Raw genomic sequence first — 18,657 nt, forward strand, 5'->3', positions numbered from 1 at the left:
TTAAGTATTTAATATATAATATTTATAAATTTTGGTTAATTGGGTTAACCGACCAATTAACTTAATTTAGTTCGGTTCGGCTATATTTTTTTTAAAAAAAAATTTGATTCGCTTAACGGTTAAAAAAAATTTAATTAATGAATTTTGAGTATTTCGGTTAAGTCGATTAACCGAATTAACTGATTTAACACCCTAATTACATCACTCAATTATATTTAGTAAGGAAAATTCTAGAATGCGTGTCACACTTAAATGTACCACTACTTTTGTAGGGTAAAATTTTTAATTGGTCATTAAATTATACTAAAATAATCCTTTTGAACATTGAACTTTTAAAACTTACACAATATCTCATTCAACCCCTCAATTGTATTATAAAATGAATGTCGCATATCTAATTATCATTAAAGAGATAACGTAACATGTTAACTTAATAAAAATAACCCATTCGAACTCTCAATTGTAAACTAAATTTCATTTTGAGATTTTTTTCATATTTCGAAGTAATAATTTGAAAAAAAAATATTATTTTTAAATATATATACATACATATACAAATTAGTGATTCATTTTTAAAATTACAAAAGTATGTTTTAAAAATTACAACTTTATAATGATTCTTTTAATTCATACAATTATAATTACTCTTTTAAAAATACGAATTTATTAATTCACAATTTTCTATAATTAATTTTTTATTTGATTGTGATTATATTTGAAAAATTATAATTTATAATTTTTTAGATCCAATGATTTCAGCTATAAAAATGAAATCATTTTTATTAAACAATGTGATTCAATTCTTTAACTTTTGTTTAATAATTTTAAATATAATTTTTAAAATATATTTATAATTTCAAAAAAATTGAAAATCCATATATTTAAAAATATTTTTCTATTTTTTAAATTATTACTTAAAATTATTAAAAACTATTAAAAATAAAATTTTAGTCACAATTGATAGAGGAAATGAGGTATCTTTTTATTAATTTAATATGCCACATTGGCCCTAAACGATAGTTAAATGTCAATATTTCTTTTTAATAAAATCTAAAATTTAATAGTTATTTTATAATTTTCTAAAAATTAAATGGCCAATAAATTATTTTATTATAATTTAATGATTATTTATAAATTTATCCACCGTGTGATATGCCTTCTGGACTCATCTTTGTTTGGAAAATAATATGAATTTGTAATTTCCGAGGTTTCCGTTTTCGTGTCCCAATGATTCATCAAAGATTTCAATTTCAGCAACCTTAATAATACTGTACTTTATCAGAAGAAATTTATTTTTGTCCAAGCCAAAACATTCTCTGTACTTGCCTTTTTTTTCTCTCTCAGAAACACCTCTATTTTCATCGTGTGCACCTATTTTCTCTGTCGATAAACATGGAAGATTCCATTGCCATAGTTCGAGCTTTGTTTTCTTTTCTTGTTGTGGGGCTATTGATGATATTGGGATGGAGGGTTTTGAACTGGGTTTGGCTGAAGCCGAAGATGCTCGAAAATTGCCTGAGACGACAGGGTTATTCTGGAAATTCTTACAGGTTCTTGTTCGGCGAAATCAAGGAGATCCTCACCATGACCAGACAAGCACGATCCAAACCTATGTCTTCCCTAACCGATGATATTGCCCCATACGTGATCCCTCACTATCATCAAACTGTCAAGAGTTATGGTTCGTCTGATATCGCTGTTTTTTCTTCTTCTTTCTTTTTGGTTCCTCTTAACGTCTGTAATCTCTTGTGGAAAAATTGCAGGGAAGAACTCGATTCGGTGGTTTGGTCCCAGTCCAAGGATCACAATCACTGATCCTGAGTTGATACGAGAGATATTCACAAAACACAACGAGTTTCAGAAGCCTCGTGTCAACCCACTTCTCAGCTTACTTTTTAGTGGCCTTTTAACCCTCGAGGGAGATGAGTGGGCTAAGCATAGGAAGATTATTTCCCATGCTTTTCATCAAGAAAATTGAAGGTATTTTCTCATTGATCCTTTTGTTAATTTGTTCGTGTGTTGTGGCTTGTGATGAAGTTTTTATGACAATTACCTAGAAAATTGTGGGAATTATATTAATAGAGGAACATATATGTTTTTTTCTTAACATGGAAATTACTGCAGAGCATGTTGCCAGCATTCTATGAATGTTGTACCGAGATGATCGACAAATGGGAGAAGATGGTGTCCGTAGACGGGTCGAGTGAGGTCGATGTGTGGCCTTGTCTCGTAAACCTAACAAGAGATGTGATTTCTCGAGCAGCATTCGGAAGCAGCTACGAAGAAGGAAATCGGATTTTCCTACTGCTAGACGAGCAAACTAATCTTCTCACACAAGTAGTACAGTCAATTTACATTCCAGGATGGAGGTAAAATTAGTCACTATTCTAATTATAAGTTATCCAAGATTTAACCTTATGTTTGATATTTGTATTGTGGAAGGTTTCTACCAACCAAGACAAACAGGAAGTTGAAGGTGATGGACAAAGAGATAAAAGACTCCCTTAGGGAATTGGTAAAGAGAAGAGAGGAGGCATTTAAAGCTGGTGAAGTCAATAACGATGACTTGTTAGGCATACTTGTTGAATCCAACTTTAAAGAAATTCAAGAGCATGGACATCAAAAGAACGTGGGAATGAGTATCGAAGATGTGGTCGACGAGTGCAAGCTGTTCTACTTGGCTGGCCAAGAGACCACCTCGGTTTTTCTGGTTTGGACAATGTTTCTGCTTGCTCGGCAGCCGAATTGGCAGACAAAGGCAAGGGAAGAGGTTCTGCAAGTCTTCGGTGACCGTAAACTGGATCCCGATCGCCTGAGTCATCTCAAAGTTGTAAGTCCGGTTCTTGATCCAATTAGAAACATGCTTTTCCAATTACTTGTCACATTTTTGTAATTAGTCCAATGCAACAGGTGACAATGATCTTGAACGAAGTACTCAGGCTGTACCCTCCAATCGTTTTACTAGCACGCTCCTTGTCGAAGGAAATGAAACTTGGGAAATTGTCGATACCAGCCGGAGTGGTGATTTCGATTCCGACACTCCTGATTCATCATGATCCAGAAATCTGGGGTGAGGATGCGCTCGAATTCAGACCGGAGAGGTTTGCAGAAGGGGTTTCAAAAGCAACGAAAAGTCAGGGCACATTTCTGCCTTTTGGAGGGGGTCCTAGAATCTGCATAGGGCAGAATTTTGCTCTGATGGAAGCAAAAATGGCGATTGCGATGATTCTAAGACGATTCTGGTTTGAGCTTTCCCCTTCATATGCTCACTCTCCCATCACTGTGATTACGCTTCGTCCTCAGCATGGTGCTCATATGATTCTACATAAACTGTAGATGCATTGGAACTTCAAGAAGTGAAACTTTGATTTTACACTTGAATGAACTTTTCCCGGTATGTAACTTGCTAGCATTTTCGTTGTCATTATCATTGTGTGGGATTTTAGTTTTTGTTAGGCTCATTTGCTACCATCTCTAAGAGCAAATGAACTTTTAACTCTTTATATGTACAACAATGGCGTAGTTGAAGTACACTAGTTTTAATGTTCATTTTGTATATGGAATGTAAGATTACTTTTGAGAATGAGATTACTAGAATGTTACATTACTTAATATATTACTGATAATATTGTATTACATTGTTTGATTTTGTTTAGTAGAAATGTAAGATTAGAGTGTTTGATTGAAATAATATAAGATAGGAAAAATGTATATTTTACAAAATTATCTTTGAGATATATTTTCTTTTTTAACAAATAGAATTTTCGATATTAGAGTCAACATATTTCATTTTTTAATATTAGAGTCAACATATTTACATGAAAGTTCATGAAAAATATAATTTTCTATTATTTCTAATTTTAAAATTTATAATAAAATTTGTATACAAATAACTTAATATATATTTTTTATTTTTAATTATTTCTTTGAAAATATTAAAACATATTTACACTAATATAATTATGTATTTATTTTTAGGTAGTAAAATATTGGGAGATTTACATAATTATACCGATGTAAGTATGTGTTAATTGCTACATTTTTTATTTATGCTACATGTATGAGTTGTATAAAAAATATCATATCAACTTATATGAAAAAAATAAATAAAAATATTAAAGAATATAGTATGAAAACCTTTTATGAAAATTAATCCTAAATAATATATGTAATAAAATATATACAAAAATAAAATTTGAATCGTACATATACGTAAAAAAAATAAAAAAATGATATATTTTATTTTACATTTTATTTTATATGCATCATATTATTTTATAATAAATATTATAAAATAAATAAAATAGATTTATACTCGTGTAATTATATAAAAAAAACACCATTTTGAAATAATTATATTCTTCAGGTGTATTATTGTCTAAAGTGGAGATAATTGTCTAATACCTAAGAAAAGGGGGATAGGATTCTTGAGAATATAAGGTAAAAGAAGGTACTGTAAGTAAAGTTTCATTACCCCTAATGGAAATGCTTTTGAACCAAACATGGGTATGTGATTTTGGAAAACATTATTCCCATTAGTAATAATCTTTTTCTTGATCCAAAACACCCCAGAATTTTAGTTAGTGACCAAAATGTAATTTTTGAAAGTTTAATAGTTAAAATATAAAGTTTGAAAGAGTTTAGGGACCAAAAGGGTAATTTTCAAAAATTTGAGTACTAAAAGTGCAATTTCCAAAATTGAGGTGATTTGACCCATAAATGAATAGTTCACCCCCAAAAACGATATTTTGGTGAAAATCAAAATTTTTATCCGAAATTTATGTTAAAAGTTAGAAAGTGTTAAATTCTGATAAAATTTGGTAAATCAGATTGAATAGAAATTTTGATAAAATTGAATGATATTAAATTAAAATTAGAAATATTATTTTCACATTTTAAAATGATGGAAAATAATATGGATAATTAGATTTGAGAATTAATTTCCATGTTCAATTTGGACTGTTGGATTAAAGTGGCAAGATTGAAATTTTTGGAAAGTTGCATGGATAAAATGGTAAAGGGTATAATATTTTGTCCATATTTGACTTTGGAAAATATGATAAGGGTTATGTGGCTTGGTATGGATGTAAATATGAGGATTCATTAATGGTAAAATTATCATTTCATATTAAATGTATTTTAAATTCATTTAAGCCTAATAAATAAGAAATTAACATGAAATTACTTAGAAATTTCATGAGACAAGCTCATCTTCAAGCCTCCATTTCATTCTCCCCATGAACTAGGTAAGAAAAGTTTTATTTTTCATTTTTGAGCAATTTCCTTTGGATTTTGGATCGAGCCGTGAAATAGAAAATTATTCTATTTGAAAAACACTATCATTTGGTACCATTATTGCATGCTAATTTTTCTTGAGTTCAAAGATCCCAAATTCTAGGGTTAATATGCATGTTAGGGTTTTAAGAATTGATGATGATTTTTTAGGTTATTGAGGTTGTAGATTCATTTCCAAGCTTGATTGATGATTAAAATCACCTATACATGTGTATATAAGTTTCAGCCTTACCCTAAATTTGGTAAAAAGTGTGATTTGATGAAATGAAGTTAGGGGTTTAATTGTAGAGATTTTTGAAATGTTAATAGAGGTTGATTTCAGGCTCGAATCGAATTAAATCAAGTGAAATGATGAAACCCTACACTCTTGATATTCGACCTAAGCTTTAAGTAGTGAGAAAAACTATGGAAATTTTATGTAAGGGTTGGAAATGAAGTATGAAGGATTCTTCAATCCTTAGAAAGTTATAGGGACCCTTTTTGTAATTTTATGAAAGTTGGGGGACCTATTTGAAAATTATAGAAAAGTTGTGGGTTAACATGTAAATGTGCAATAGTTGATATACTATGCTGGAAATTAATGTTTGATGGTTGAAATTGAAGTTAGGATGTGAAATTTGATTATTTTGGAAAGTTGGTAAAAGTTGAGGTTCAAATCACAAATATGGAAAATTTGGGAACTTAAGTGAAATTTTATGTGAAATTTGGATAAAAAGGAATTTGATTGGTCAATTAGAAGTGTTAAGGTCAACATTTACGTTGTGAAATAGAATTAGTATCGAACGAGCATCATAAGATTTTTAGGAATTTATTTTCTAATCTATGCCTATGTTAGTAAGATTCTAACATGTGGTTTGAATTTGTATATGTCTTGTAATGATGCTCGTTTAGATTGTGTTCTTAAAATCAAGATCAAACATTATTAAAGCTAAGGAGAAGCTTAAGGATGAAATGTGAATCTTTAAGGAAGGTTTACAAGCTAAGGACACCAGATGAGTGCAAATTTAATTTGTACTTATGTTATCAAACGAACATTGGTTTGCGATGAGCCAGTGACGGAGATACTATGGTAAGAAATTACTTCTAATAGCTATTTGGTTTGTGGTTTATGCATAAATGTGCATTTAGTGAGCTAATAGAATTAGTGAATAAGGTAAAAATGTAAATTGGTGAAATCTACCTAGATTTGTGTTATGAACAACAAGTTTAGAAAAGCACCATAAATTCTGAAGAAATGATTAGGGGATGATTTTTATACCGTTGGATTCGTATAGCTGTCTAGTTTTATTTAGAACCAATGAAAATTGATTTCTATATGTTTACCAAAAAGATAAGGATTTTTAATTGAGGATAGGTCAGAAAATATGGCATCAGATTCTACTCAAAACAACTTATGTAAGTTAACTTTGAAGATTTACTATAAATTGTACAAAAGGAACTAGATGGAGTTACTTATATGGTTGGATTCTTGTTTGAGTCTATATTATATTGGTATAAACGGAATAATTTTTAAGTGTGTATAATAATACAAAATAATATTTCTTTGAAGGTAGTACAAACTGCCAGAGTATGAAATTGTGATAAAAATTGGGATCGAACCAAATTGAAATCGAAGGATTATATTGAACCTTTGTGAGGCTTATATTGAAATTTTTATAATGTCAAAGTGAGCGTAATGCATGTCTGACATTATACATGGATGTTTTATACATCATTAGGAACACTTGCGTTAAGTCTACCTTATTTATGTTGGAATGATATTTATATCATTTATCATATTATTAACATGTTCATAATATGTCAAGTTTGAAAATATGATGCATTGATCACTAATTTTCATGATGTTATTTCCGGTATCAACTGCTTAATTCCAAATTATATGAATATACATTGCCATGGATGAAATAAAATAGATTGTATGCCCAAGTAAGTCATTGAAGGATAGGGTGTAGTTGGCATGCCATAGAGTCCAACAACTGCATTTTTAATTTAGCACAATAGTGTACAAGGACACTTTGTGTAGGTTTAATTCAATACTACAGTGTGCAAGGACACTTAGTACAGTGGTGGGCACGACCTTATGCGCAAGCACTTCGGTGCATATATGACTCAAGTACCCAGGGTCTTCATAGGTTTACGGTTGGGCTATGATTTATTGGTTAATAAATGATAAATAGGTCAATAAGCTTATGATCTTATGGAATAAATGACAAGTATATTGGTAAACAAATTTATATCCAATTTATATCATGTTGATAAATGGTAACATGGATGGAATGCAGGTAAAATGATCACAATGCATTGAATATTGTTACTTATTTCATTTATTTGTTGCATTGCTTTGAATATTTCTATGATTGCCTCAATAAGTGAATAGTTAGCGTGTGATGATTTTCAAGCGTATGTAAAAGAATGCGAGAGGAGTGGGGAGCTGAGTTTGGAATCAATCACTGAGGAATATTTTCAGGTAACAGTGATGGTATCCTATCGTGTTCTAAAGTTTATAGCTGACATGTATACGAGTAAGAAATGTTTGCAAAATATAAGTATGGGTAGTATTAAATATTATGTAATTGGTTTTTTAATCAGATGGTTTTTAGATAGTTTTATTTATGATATGAAAAAGAATAGAATTGTCTAGTTGATGCCTAAAACCAAATTTTAATTACAAGTCAGAATATTATTATTATTTAGATTTTATATGAAAATTATTTACAATAAAAGTTAAGAATTGTAAACTTTTGAAAGAAACAAAATTTTACCAGTTTTCAAATGTAGATTGACTCCTAATGTTTTGTGACATCTCTGACTCGTTTTCGGGGTTGGATACGGGAAAAGGGTGTTACAGAAAGTGTTTGAAAAGTGTCCAATATAGAAACAATCAAATTGAATTTAGGGATCATTTTGACCAATAATATACATCCACCCTTTTTTTACTATATAAAGGGTCGAAGAGCCTACAAAAGTTAGATGTAACATTTTTTTTACTATTTTTAAGGGTAAAGAAAGCAAATAGTACCCCGACTATAGGATATTATTTTATTAAGCCCCTTAACTATTAAAAATTATAAAATAATCCTTCGACTATGGAGTGCTGCTTTGTTGAGTCCCTCGACTATTAAAAGTTACAAAATGGTCACCTGACTATTCATTATGTTCCAAACTCGTCATTTTCCTTTAAAAATGGATGATATTTTGAGTTGAACGTTAATTTGTTAACTATGATATGAAAAAATTTGATCACAAAATCTCAAACAACTATCATACCTCACTCATCATGTTAACATCTAACTTAAACAACTGCCAATTTTTTTAACAAAAAAAGGACGAGTCTAGAACATAATGAATAGTCAGATCACTATTTGTAACTTTTAATAGTCGAGGGACTCAACAAAAACACTCTATAGTCGAAGGACCATTTTGTAACTTTTAATAGTCAAGGGACTTAATAAAATAGTACCCTATAGTCAAGGGACCTAATAAAACAATACCCTATAGTCAAGGGACCATTTGCGCTCTTTACCCATTTTTTAAATAGAAGTAGTTAGTCTTGTTTAAAAAAGAGAAAATATAAAAAAATTACAATGAAAAACTTACAATCATAATCATAAACTAAACACATAGTTAGGACATTTTTCTATAAACATTACACAAAAACTATCTACTTCAGATCATTGAAAGACCACAATAGGGATGAGATTATTGAAAGATCATCGACAATCACAAATCAGAATCAAGCACTATCTTGATCAATCAATACGAACCCTGAAAAAGTTCAATAAAAAAAATGATCGAATAGCTAATAGAAAAGATAAAAAAATGATCAAAAAAAGAGAAAAAATGTGTTCTAAAAGTAGAAAAATATGTGCCATAAAAACAAACTTATTAAAAACTAAATTATAAAAAAGTAAAGAAAGATTGACGACCAACAACTAGACAACAATCCTAGGCCTGTAAATGAACCGAACGAACACGAACACGAACACGAATGAACACGAACAACGATATATTCATGTTTGTTCGTTTAACTTTAACTAAACAAACGAACGAACACGAACAACTAAACGAACAAAATTTCTTGTTCGTGTTCATTCATTAAGAAATTTAACTTGTTTGTGTTCGTTAAAATGATAAACAAACACAAATGAGCGAACATAAATGAACACAAATAAATAAATATAAAATTAATTGAGTTTATATTTGAGAATTTTTATTTGAATTTAAAATTAATTTAGTTTTAAAATATTAATGGGTTTAAGGTTAAAATTTAGAGTAAATTACAAATTTCATCACTGAACTTTACTCTCTCCTATTTTGCTACTAAACTTTAATAGTTTTCAATTTCCTCACTGAACTTAATACATTATTTTTTTGTCACTAAACTTTACCCTTCCTCCTATTTTGGTCACTCCGTCGTTAAATAACTAACAATGTTAAAAACTATGTCGTTTAAAAAAATTCACCAAAACAACCTTGTTTTGCATCTATATAACAACCCATTTGAACTCCGTTAACTATTTAGCGGCCGAGTGACCAAAAAACCCAATGTATTAAGTTCAGTGAGGAAATTGAAAAGATTTAAAGTATAGTGAATTAAATAGGAGAGATGATAAAGTTGAGTTACCAAATTTTTAATTTACCCTAAAATTTATTAAGTCTTAATATTTCAAACGGGTCTGGAGATTGGACTGAATGCAAACGAACGAACATAAACAAACATAAATAAATGAACATAAACGAACGAATTATCGAACGTTCACAAACGTAAGTGAACGAATAGGTATTTTTTTCATTTAATTAAAAGAACAAAATATCTTGTTCATTTTCATTCATTTAATAAATAAACGAACATAAGTGAACGATTCACAGACGATCCATTGAACGCTCAATTCGTTTACAGAACTAACGAATCCAGTCCTAACGCTAGTGCCGCCGCATGTTAAAACGAATATGAAAGAGGATCAGCGAGCGACTTTAAAGAATGTTTAGAGATTTTACTTAATTTTGTAAAAAGGTTTTTTTTTACAATTTTCATTGTAATCAACAAGAATATTTTTACAACAACTCATCTTTCTGGTGTAACATCCCCTCTCAACAATAATGATAAAAAAATTTCAGTTACAATAAGAAGATGAGTGGTTCTTTGAATTTAACATTGGCCATGATCCTTATATCTGCCATTCTTGCCATGCGATCAGCAACACTATTTCTTTATCGAGGTACATGTTGGAACCTCATGACTCAATTCCATTTATTCAACACTAGTCCTTCTCAATGATTTCCCGAATGAAAGTACAAACTGACTCGCCTACAATTAACCAATTCTTTTGGTAAAAAGCTGCATGAAGACCGTTGCGTCCACGAGATTTCAATGGTGCCATGTCGAAGAAAGATGTGTGTACCTCCATATATGTAATATGTGCAAACAGCCCCTAGGATAATCCAAAACAATCTTTTTTCGGTTGTGAATAGTTTCTGAAAAAACTGTAGTGCCATTTATTTGATTTCATCCTTGTTGGTAGACCAGTCTCCATTATCCTTCTTAAGAGCGGATATTTTATTTCTACGACGCTTTTTCATAACAGATCCGTAAAAGTACTTCATGTTCCTGTCACTATGAAGCACCAAATCTATGCATGCCTTTTGGCTCCAAAAACTTTCTTCATCCTCCAACACCACTTCTAATTCCGCTTTCAATTCTTTTTGAAGTTTACATAAGAAATCCGACTGGTGATCCTACAATACGTGTTTAATTCCCCTCAAACGAGCTAATAACACTCGTTTCTTCCTGCCTATGTGACCGAATACTTCGAGATTCCAGCTGTAAACTCCCACCGTAAACTCGTGCAGATTAGTGGTAAGATCTTGTGTATCCCAACGCAAGAAATCTTGAAAGTTGAGATGTTCATTCCATGTTGCGATGTAATGGAATGGTCTATTACTCGTAGCCCGACTCTCCTCAATAAAACAAAATATTATAAGTCGGTGGTCAGATCTCAACCTGTCTAGATGTTGAACCGATGAACTAGGATACAAAAAACAAAGCTTGTCGTTTGCTAAGCAACAATCTAATCGTTGGTGAAGGGTGCATCTCATCCATGTGAATGGTGGTCCACTATAGCCCATATTCGATAGACCGACTCAAGTATAAAATCATTAAAAGCTTTATTTTCTTTCATTGTTTGTTGACTATCCCCCATACGTTCAGCGGGATTGAGAATTGAATTAAAATCCCCACCTAACAACCATGATTCCTCATTTCCAGGCTCCAAAGACAATAACGCTGGCCACATGTGTTTCCTAATAGCTTTATTAGGACTAGCATAAACTGTAATCATGTATGTTCATTCCTTCATTACCGCGCTTCAAAAATGACCGTGTACAAATTGATTGGCTACATGTAGTACTTTCAACTCCGTTGTGTCGCCCCAAATGACCCATACTCCACCACTAAACCCCTTCGCTTCCACCCTAAAGGGATGTGGATACTTGAGTTTAGTCATAACCTTATCCGTTGTCTTACTATGAATGTGAGTCTCAAACAACGCCACAATGTTAAGTTTGAACACTTGAACAAATGTCCTAAAAATTCTTCTAAAATTTGAGCTTGGCGCGCCCTAGCAATTCCAAAACAGACAAACCACAATGATAGTAATAAGATAAATCGAGCACCCTATTGGCCCTAAGCTAAAGCCTTGACATCATCTTCCTCCATCATCTCTGTAACCCCCAGACCCGGTCTGTAAGTTAGACCCAAACCTAAGTGGTCACATATCCCATTCAGAGGTTTTTTTTTAAAACTTATAATACATTAGATATAATACAAAACAAAATATTAATAATACAAATATATCCAAAACGATAGCAAATACATGTCACCAGATACAACGAAAAACATATAGAGATATATGTTCGTACAAAATAAGTAGTTGATCTCCCCTGATGCCAAATCTGCTAGCTTACGGTCTGCTGTTATCTGAAAAAGCGTAAAAACTATAGAATGAGCTAAAAAGCCCAGTGTGCTTTAAACAGTGTATAAAAACATTTTAATAAAATATTTCAGTAAAATCATTTCATTAAACATGTTTGTTTTATTTAAAATATGAACACTACCCCCATCCTTCACGAACAAAATGTGTAGGTTCCCCAGAACCATACACCTCGTCACGTTCAGTAAGGCCCTGAGCACAAAGCCGAGGAGCCTGCAAGTATTCTTCCTCCAACAATTTTCCCCCCAATGTCAGTAATAAACAAGTGTGTATTCAAGTAAAATTGGTGAATAATTCATGCTTAAAAAAACCATATACCGAAATACAGAAATCAAATATTAGGAATTCAATATTCAGGAATCACGTATCATGTATCAAGTCGTAACAGTATTATGAATTATCACCAATCTAAAACAATTCAAACAATATTTTTAAAACAGTAAAATAACACTGTCATGAAACACACCTGTAACAGTCTGAGAAATCAGATAGGGAAGCTTATTACTGGTTTTGTCGATCACGCTCTGCTGCAGCGCTAGATCATACGAATTGGAAAAATCCATATTAGAAACCTAATATAAATAATCTAAATATTATTTAAATAATATATGGAAACCTACGGGTAATTCTCGTAGTACGCGGTTCAGGCTGGTCTAACGAACGAACAACATCGGACCTAATTGATCCTTGCTCATGTGAAACACAAGTACCTTCATAAAATATTTTTATTGAATCAATTCCTTAGCCAAATCTCAAATAATTAATCAAAATATTGAAATATTAAGCCTTTTGGGTTTACAAGCTCGATTCATGAATTTCAGGTCATAATTTGGCAAAACGAACTTTGGAATCAGATTCAGGATGTCGAAAAACATAAAGTATGACTTTTCGAAAATTTGAATTCTTGGTCAAAATCAAAGTCAACAGGTTTGACTAATGATTAGGAGACTTTCGGGTTTTAATTTAGCAAAACGGATCCCAAAAATATATTCGGAAGTCGAAAACTGTTAGGATAGGTATTCTCGAAAAAGATTAATGGCTGTTAAATAGCCGGTCAAAGCCGGTAAAAGTTCTGGTCAAAGGAGGTCATCAAACTGTCAACCATTTTATAGAAATAGCACCCTTTTTAAAATAATTACCAAAATAGCACCCTTTTCGAATTAATTCCCAAAATAGCACCATTTCGAATTAATTCCCAAAATAGCACCATTTCGAATTAATTCCCAAAATAACACCATTTTGAATTAATTCCCAAAATAGCACCCGGTCAACGATCGGGTCAGGTCAACGGGTCGGGTCGGGTCAAAACCGGTCAAACCCTTTGAAAAACCTGTCAAACCGGTTATTTTTGCCTTCCCCACGCGCAATGGCGGCGCGTGAGGTCTCTTCTGGCTGCGTAAAATTCACGGAAAATTTTCTAAAAATTATTTTGAGCGATTTCGAGATACTTACAAAGATCGGTTCAAATTTTTGAACGGCGGAGAGCTCGATTTCATCAAATCGGAAACTTTGACCGCTTCACCTCCCTATGCGCCGCCGTCGATAGAGACCGAGGATGACACCAGCGGACTCGGAACGGCATAAGGAACACGATGGTGCGAGAGGTGTCGTAAACGGAGCAACGATCGGCGCTGAATTTAAGATTTTCTCGGCGATTGAGCTAAACAAACGTCGAGGCTTTGACTTGAAATTCACGGCATTTGGCAGCGTTTCACCTCAATTAATTTAAGGGAATTGTTCCTCACTCGATAACGAACACGATGGTGTTTTCAAAACGACGATCGAAATTCGGACGGAGTCGGGATCGTTGTCGGAAGTTGACGTTGGGGAAGGAAGTTTAGGCTCAATTTAAGAGCAATTGGTTTCTGATTTTTCAGAAACCAATTGCCGTATATAATACCAAACTCCACCAACATTTCTTGGGTAAATTCAGGGCTTGGTCCCTAAATTTTCTTTTACTCTAAAACAAGCTACAAATTTTTAAAATCTTTTAATTTAGTCCCCAAATTTCTCCAAATTACTTAATTAAAACCTCAAATTACAATTATATATATATTTTTTTCAAATTTCCGGGTTGTTACAATTCTCCCCCTTTACAAGAAATTTCATCCTCAAAATTTACCTTACGCAAATAGATGAGGAAATTGAGCCTCCATTGACTCCAATGTCTCCCAAGTAGCTTCTGAGGGACTACGATTACTCCACTGAATTTTGACCATTGAAATACGCCTATTCCGAAGAACTCGTTCATCCCTCTCTAAAACCTGAACAAACTCCTCCTCATGTGACAAATCAGGTCTTAGATTTACCTCATCAACTTGAATGATGTGATATGGATCTGGACGGTATCGCCTCAACATAGACACATGAAAAACATCATGAATACGACTAAGTTGTGGAGGCAACTCAAGCTGATAAGCAACAGGTCCAACTTTCTTCAGAATACAATACAGCCCAATAAATCTCGGACTCAGTTTATCTTTACGTCCAAATCTCAATACCTTCTTCCATGGAGATACTTTAAGAAAAACCTGATCTTCAACCTCAAACTCGATATCCTTACGTCGCTTATCTGCGTATGATTTCTGCGTATCGAATGCCTCTTTTAAACGATCACGGATAAATCTGACAGTACCTTCAGTCTCTCGAACCAAGTCTGGATCCAAAGTTTTTCTATCATGCAACTCTGTCCAACATATAGGAGTACGACATCTACGTCCATACAGAGCCTCGTACGGTGCCATGCGAATACTTGCCTAGTAACTATTATTGTAAGCAAACTCAGCTAATTGCAAGAAATCTTCCCAACTACCACAAAAATCAATCACACAACCCCGTAACATATCCTCCAACACCTGAATTACTCGCTCAGACTGTCCATCAGTCTGAGGATGAAAAGATGTACTGAAATTCAAACGAGTACTCAAAGCCTCGTGCAAAGCCTTCCAGAACCTGGAAGTGAACCTCGGATCTCGATCAGATATGATAGACAACGGAACACCATGAAGTCTAACGATCTCAGAAATGTACAACTTAGCCAGTTTGTCCAGAGAATAATTAATCCAGATAGGGATAAAGCGCGTTGATTTAGTGAGTTGATCAACAAATACCCAAATAGAATCCTTTTTAGAAGGAGTCAGAGGAAGACCAATAACGAAGTCCATCGTAATGAGCTCCCATTTCCACTCATGAATCTTAATTGACTGTAACAATCCAGATGGATGCTGGTGTTCTGCTTTAACCTACTGACAAGTCAAACACCTCGCCACAAAATCTGAAATATTCTTTTTCATACCAGTCCAAAAGTAACGCTCCTTGAGATTATTGTACATTTTGTCCCCGCCAGGATGCATAGCATAAGGACTACTATGAGCCTCCTGAAGAATAACTCGTCTCAATTCATCATCTTTAGGAACGCAGTAACGACCGTGAAAACACAAAATACCATCCTGATCCATAGTATACTCTGAACTCGATCCTTGTTTAACTTGCTCAATAATGGAAAGCAATGAGCTATCCAGAAGTTGTTTGGTCTTAATCTCTTCGGCCAAAGTAGGCTTAACCTGCAACTCTGCTAACAGACTATTATCATCAAATAAACTCAAGTTGGCGAATAAGGCTCTGAGATCTGATATCGCCTTACGGCTTAAGGCATCTACCACTACATTAGCCTTCCTTGGATGATATTCTATCTCCAAATCATAGTCCTTTAGAAGCTCCAACCAGCAACGCTGTCTCAAATTCAATTCTTTCTGAGTAAGCAGATATTTCAGACTCTTATGATCAGTATAAATATAACACTTTTCTCCGTATAGGTAGTGTCTCCAGATCTTTAAAGCAAAAACTACGGCAGCTAACTCCAGGTCGTGAAGAGGATAGTTACGCTTATGCGGCTTTAATTGACGCGAAGTATAAGCGACAACCTTCCTATCTTGCATCAAAACACAACCTAATCCAGAGTGAGAAGCATCACTGTAGACAGAAAAATCTTTCCCAGATTCAGGCTGAATCAGTACTGGGGCTTGAGTTAGAACAGTCTTCAGTTTCTCAAAACTAGCTTGTTGGTTCTCAGACCAGACAAATGGAACATCTTTCCTCAATTGTTTCGTCAGAGGAGCTGTAATAAGGGAGAACCCCTCAATGAAATGATGGTAGTAACCAGCTAAGCCCAAGAAACTACGAATCTCAGAAATGTTCCTGGGTTGCTTCCAGTTCAGAATAGCCTCCACCTTTCTTGGATCCACCTGAATACCATCAGCAGAAACGATATGTCCAAGAAAAGTCACTTCGCTGAGCAAGAACTCACACTTGCTCAACTTAGCGTATAACTTATTCTCTCTTAGAGTCTGTAGAACAATCTTTAAATGCTCCTCATATTCTTCTTCACTTCTAGAATACACCAGTATGTCATCAATGAACACAACAACAAACTAGTCCAAATAAGGTCGAAACACCCTATGCATCAGATCCATAAATACAGCAGGGGCATTTGTTAACCCAAACGACATCACTAAAACTTTATAATGCCCATATCGAGTACGAAAAGAAGTCTTCGAAATATCTGAATCTTTCACCTTGAGCTGATAATACCCAGACCTCAAGTCTATTTTTGAGAATATAGAAGCCCCTCGAAATTGGTCAAATAGATCATCGATTCTGGGAAAAGGATATTTGTTTTTAACCGTGAGCTTGTTCAGTTTCCTATAATCGATACAAAGTCTTAATGTCACATCTTTCTTCTTGACAAAGAGAACTGGGGCTCCCCACTGTGATACACTGGGTCGGATAAATCCCCTATCCAACAGCTCTTGGAGTTGAACTTTCAGTTCCTTAAGCTCCTTTGGGGCCATACGATAAGGAGCCATTGAAACCGGAGTGGAACCAGAATAGATTTCAATCTCAAACTCAACTTCTCTATCCGGAGGTAATCCAGGAAACTCCTCGGGAAAAACATCGGAAAATTCCTTGACAATCCGGATACCTTCAATATCAGACTGAGAACTCCTAGTATCTAATATATAAGCAAGAAACACCTCGGAACCTTTTCTGATCATCTTCTTAGCTACCAAAGCATATACAACATTCGTCAGAAATCCACGGCGTTCCCTAATCATTACAATCTTTCAATTATCCGGGGTCTTCAGAACAGCTCTCTTATTCTCAAAATCAATATTTACTCGATGTTTGTCCAACCAATCTATGCCGAGAATCAAATCAAACTCTTCTAAAGTTAACTCCATCAGGTTAGCAAGAAAAATCTCTCCATTGATCTTAATAGGGCACTCTCTATAAATACGATCCAACACAATGGACTTGCTTAAGGGACTTTGAACTATCACCGAATTCTCAGTATTCTCAACAGGAATATTTAGACCCTCAGAAACAGAATGCGATACATAGGAATTGGTAGAGCCACTATCAAACAATGCAAAGATGGAACTGAATGAATAGTAATAATACCTACAGTCACATTAGGCCCATCACGATCTTGTCGAAGTCTGGCAGTGTAAACCAATGCAGGCTGTCTGGCCTCAGATCTGACTGGACCCCTAATCTGAGATACTCGGCCTCTATTAGCCGATCCTGGTATTCTGCCCTGACTATTATTCACCGCTGGAGTCTAAACAGTACTCTGAGTACGAACGGGAGTACGAGCTGGTGTCTGAACAGAACGAAGTATCTCTGGACAATCCTTCAAATGATGGTCACCAGACCCACTTTTATAACAAGTTCCCAATTTCATCCTATATTCCCCAAAATGATATTTCCCATAGTAATCACATGTTGGCAAGGATTGCGACCCAAAATAACCACCATGACTAAAGATTAAACAGCTGAAGAACCAGATGCAACAGGTCTGACACTCTTACCACCTCTCTGAAAGGACTCACCCCTGCCTCTCTTGCTAGAGTGTGCTGAAGAATCAACAGAACCAGAAGGCCTCCTAAATCGGGTTTGAGCTCGATCACTATCTCTCTTGTGCTCCATACCCATTCGCTCTATTTCCAGCAGTCTTGGCTATCTCAACCAAAGTATCAAAATTCCTCTCTCGGTGGGTAGTGACTCGGCTCCTGATCTCATACCTGAGTCCATTCTCGAACCTCTAGCATCGATCTGTCTCCGTGTCAACAAGTCCAGGAGCATAACGGCTCAATCGGATGAACTCTACCTCGTAATCCATAACAGACATATTACCCTGCTCCAGATTCTGAAACTCCTGGCGTCGCTCATGCAGATATCTCTCTCCGATGTAGCGACTCCGGAAGCGCGTCTTGAAAAGATCCCGTGTTAATTGGTTCCTCGGAATACTACCAGAAATGGACTGCCACCATCTGAAGCTTTCTTTCTTCAACATAGTTAGGGCCCCTTTAAC

General features: G+C 34.1%; 1 protein-coding gene across 1 annotated transcript; it reads left to right on the forward strand.

The window, feature by feature from the left end:
• The first annotated feature begins 1,284 nt into the window (after positions 1–1,284).
• Positions 1,285–3,455, forward strand: LOC120174084 (cytochrome P450 CYP72A219-like). The gene is made up of 5 exons (XM_039181057.1): positions 1,285–1,681; positions 1,764–1,974; positions 2,118–2,369; positions 2,443–2,830; positions 2,911–3,455. Exons 1-5 carry the CDS (start codon positions 1,393–1,395, stop codon positions 3,334–3,336), a joined length of 1,566 nt encoding a protein of 521 aa, XP_039036988.1. The 5' UTR covers positions 1,285–1,392; the 3' UTR covers positions 3,337–3,455.
• Positions 3,456–18,657: the final 15,202 nt, after the last annotated feature.

Source organism: Hibiscus syriacus, unplaced genomic scaffold (genome assembly GCF_006381635.1).
Source record: "Hibiscus syriacus cultivar Baekdansim isolate YM2019G1 unplaced genomic scaffold, ASM638163v2 tig00112000_pilon, whole genome shotgun sequence".
Classification (NCBI taxonomy): Eukaryota; Viridiplantae; Streptophyta; class Magnoliopsida; order Malvales; family Malvaceae; genus Hibiscus; species Hibiscus syriacus.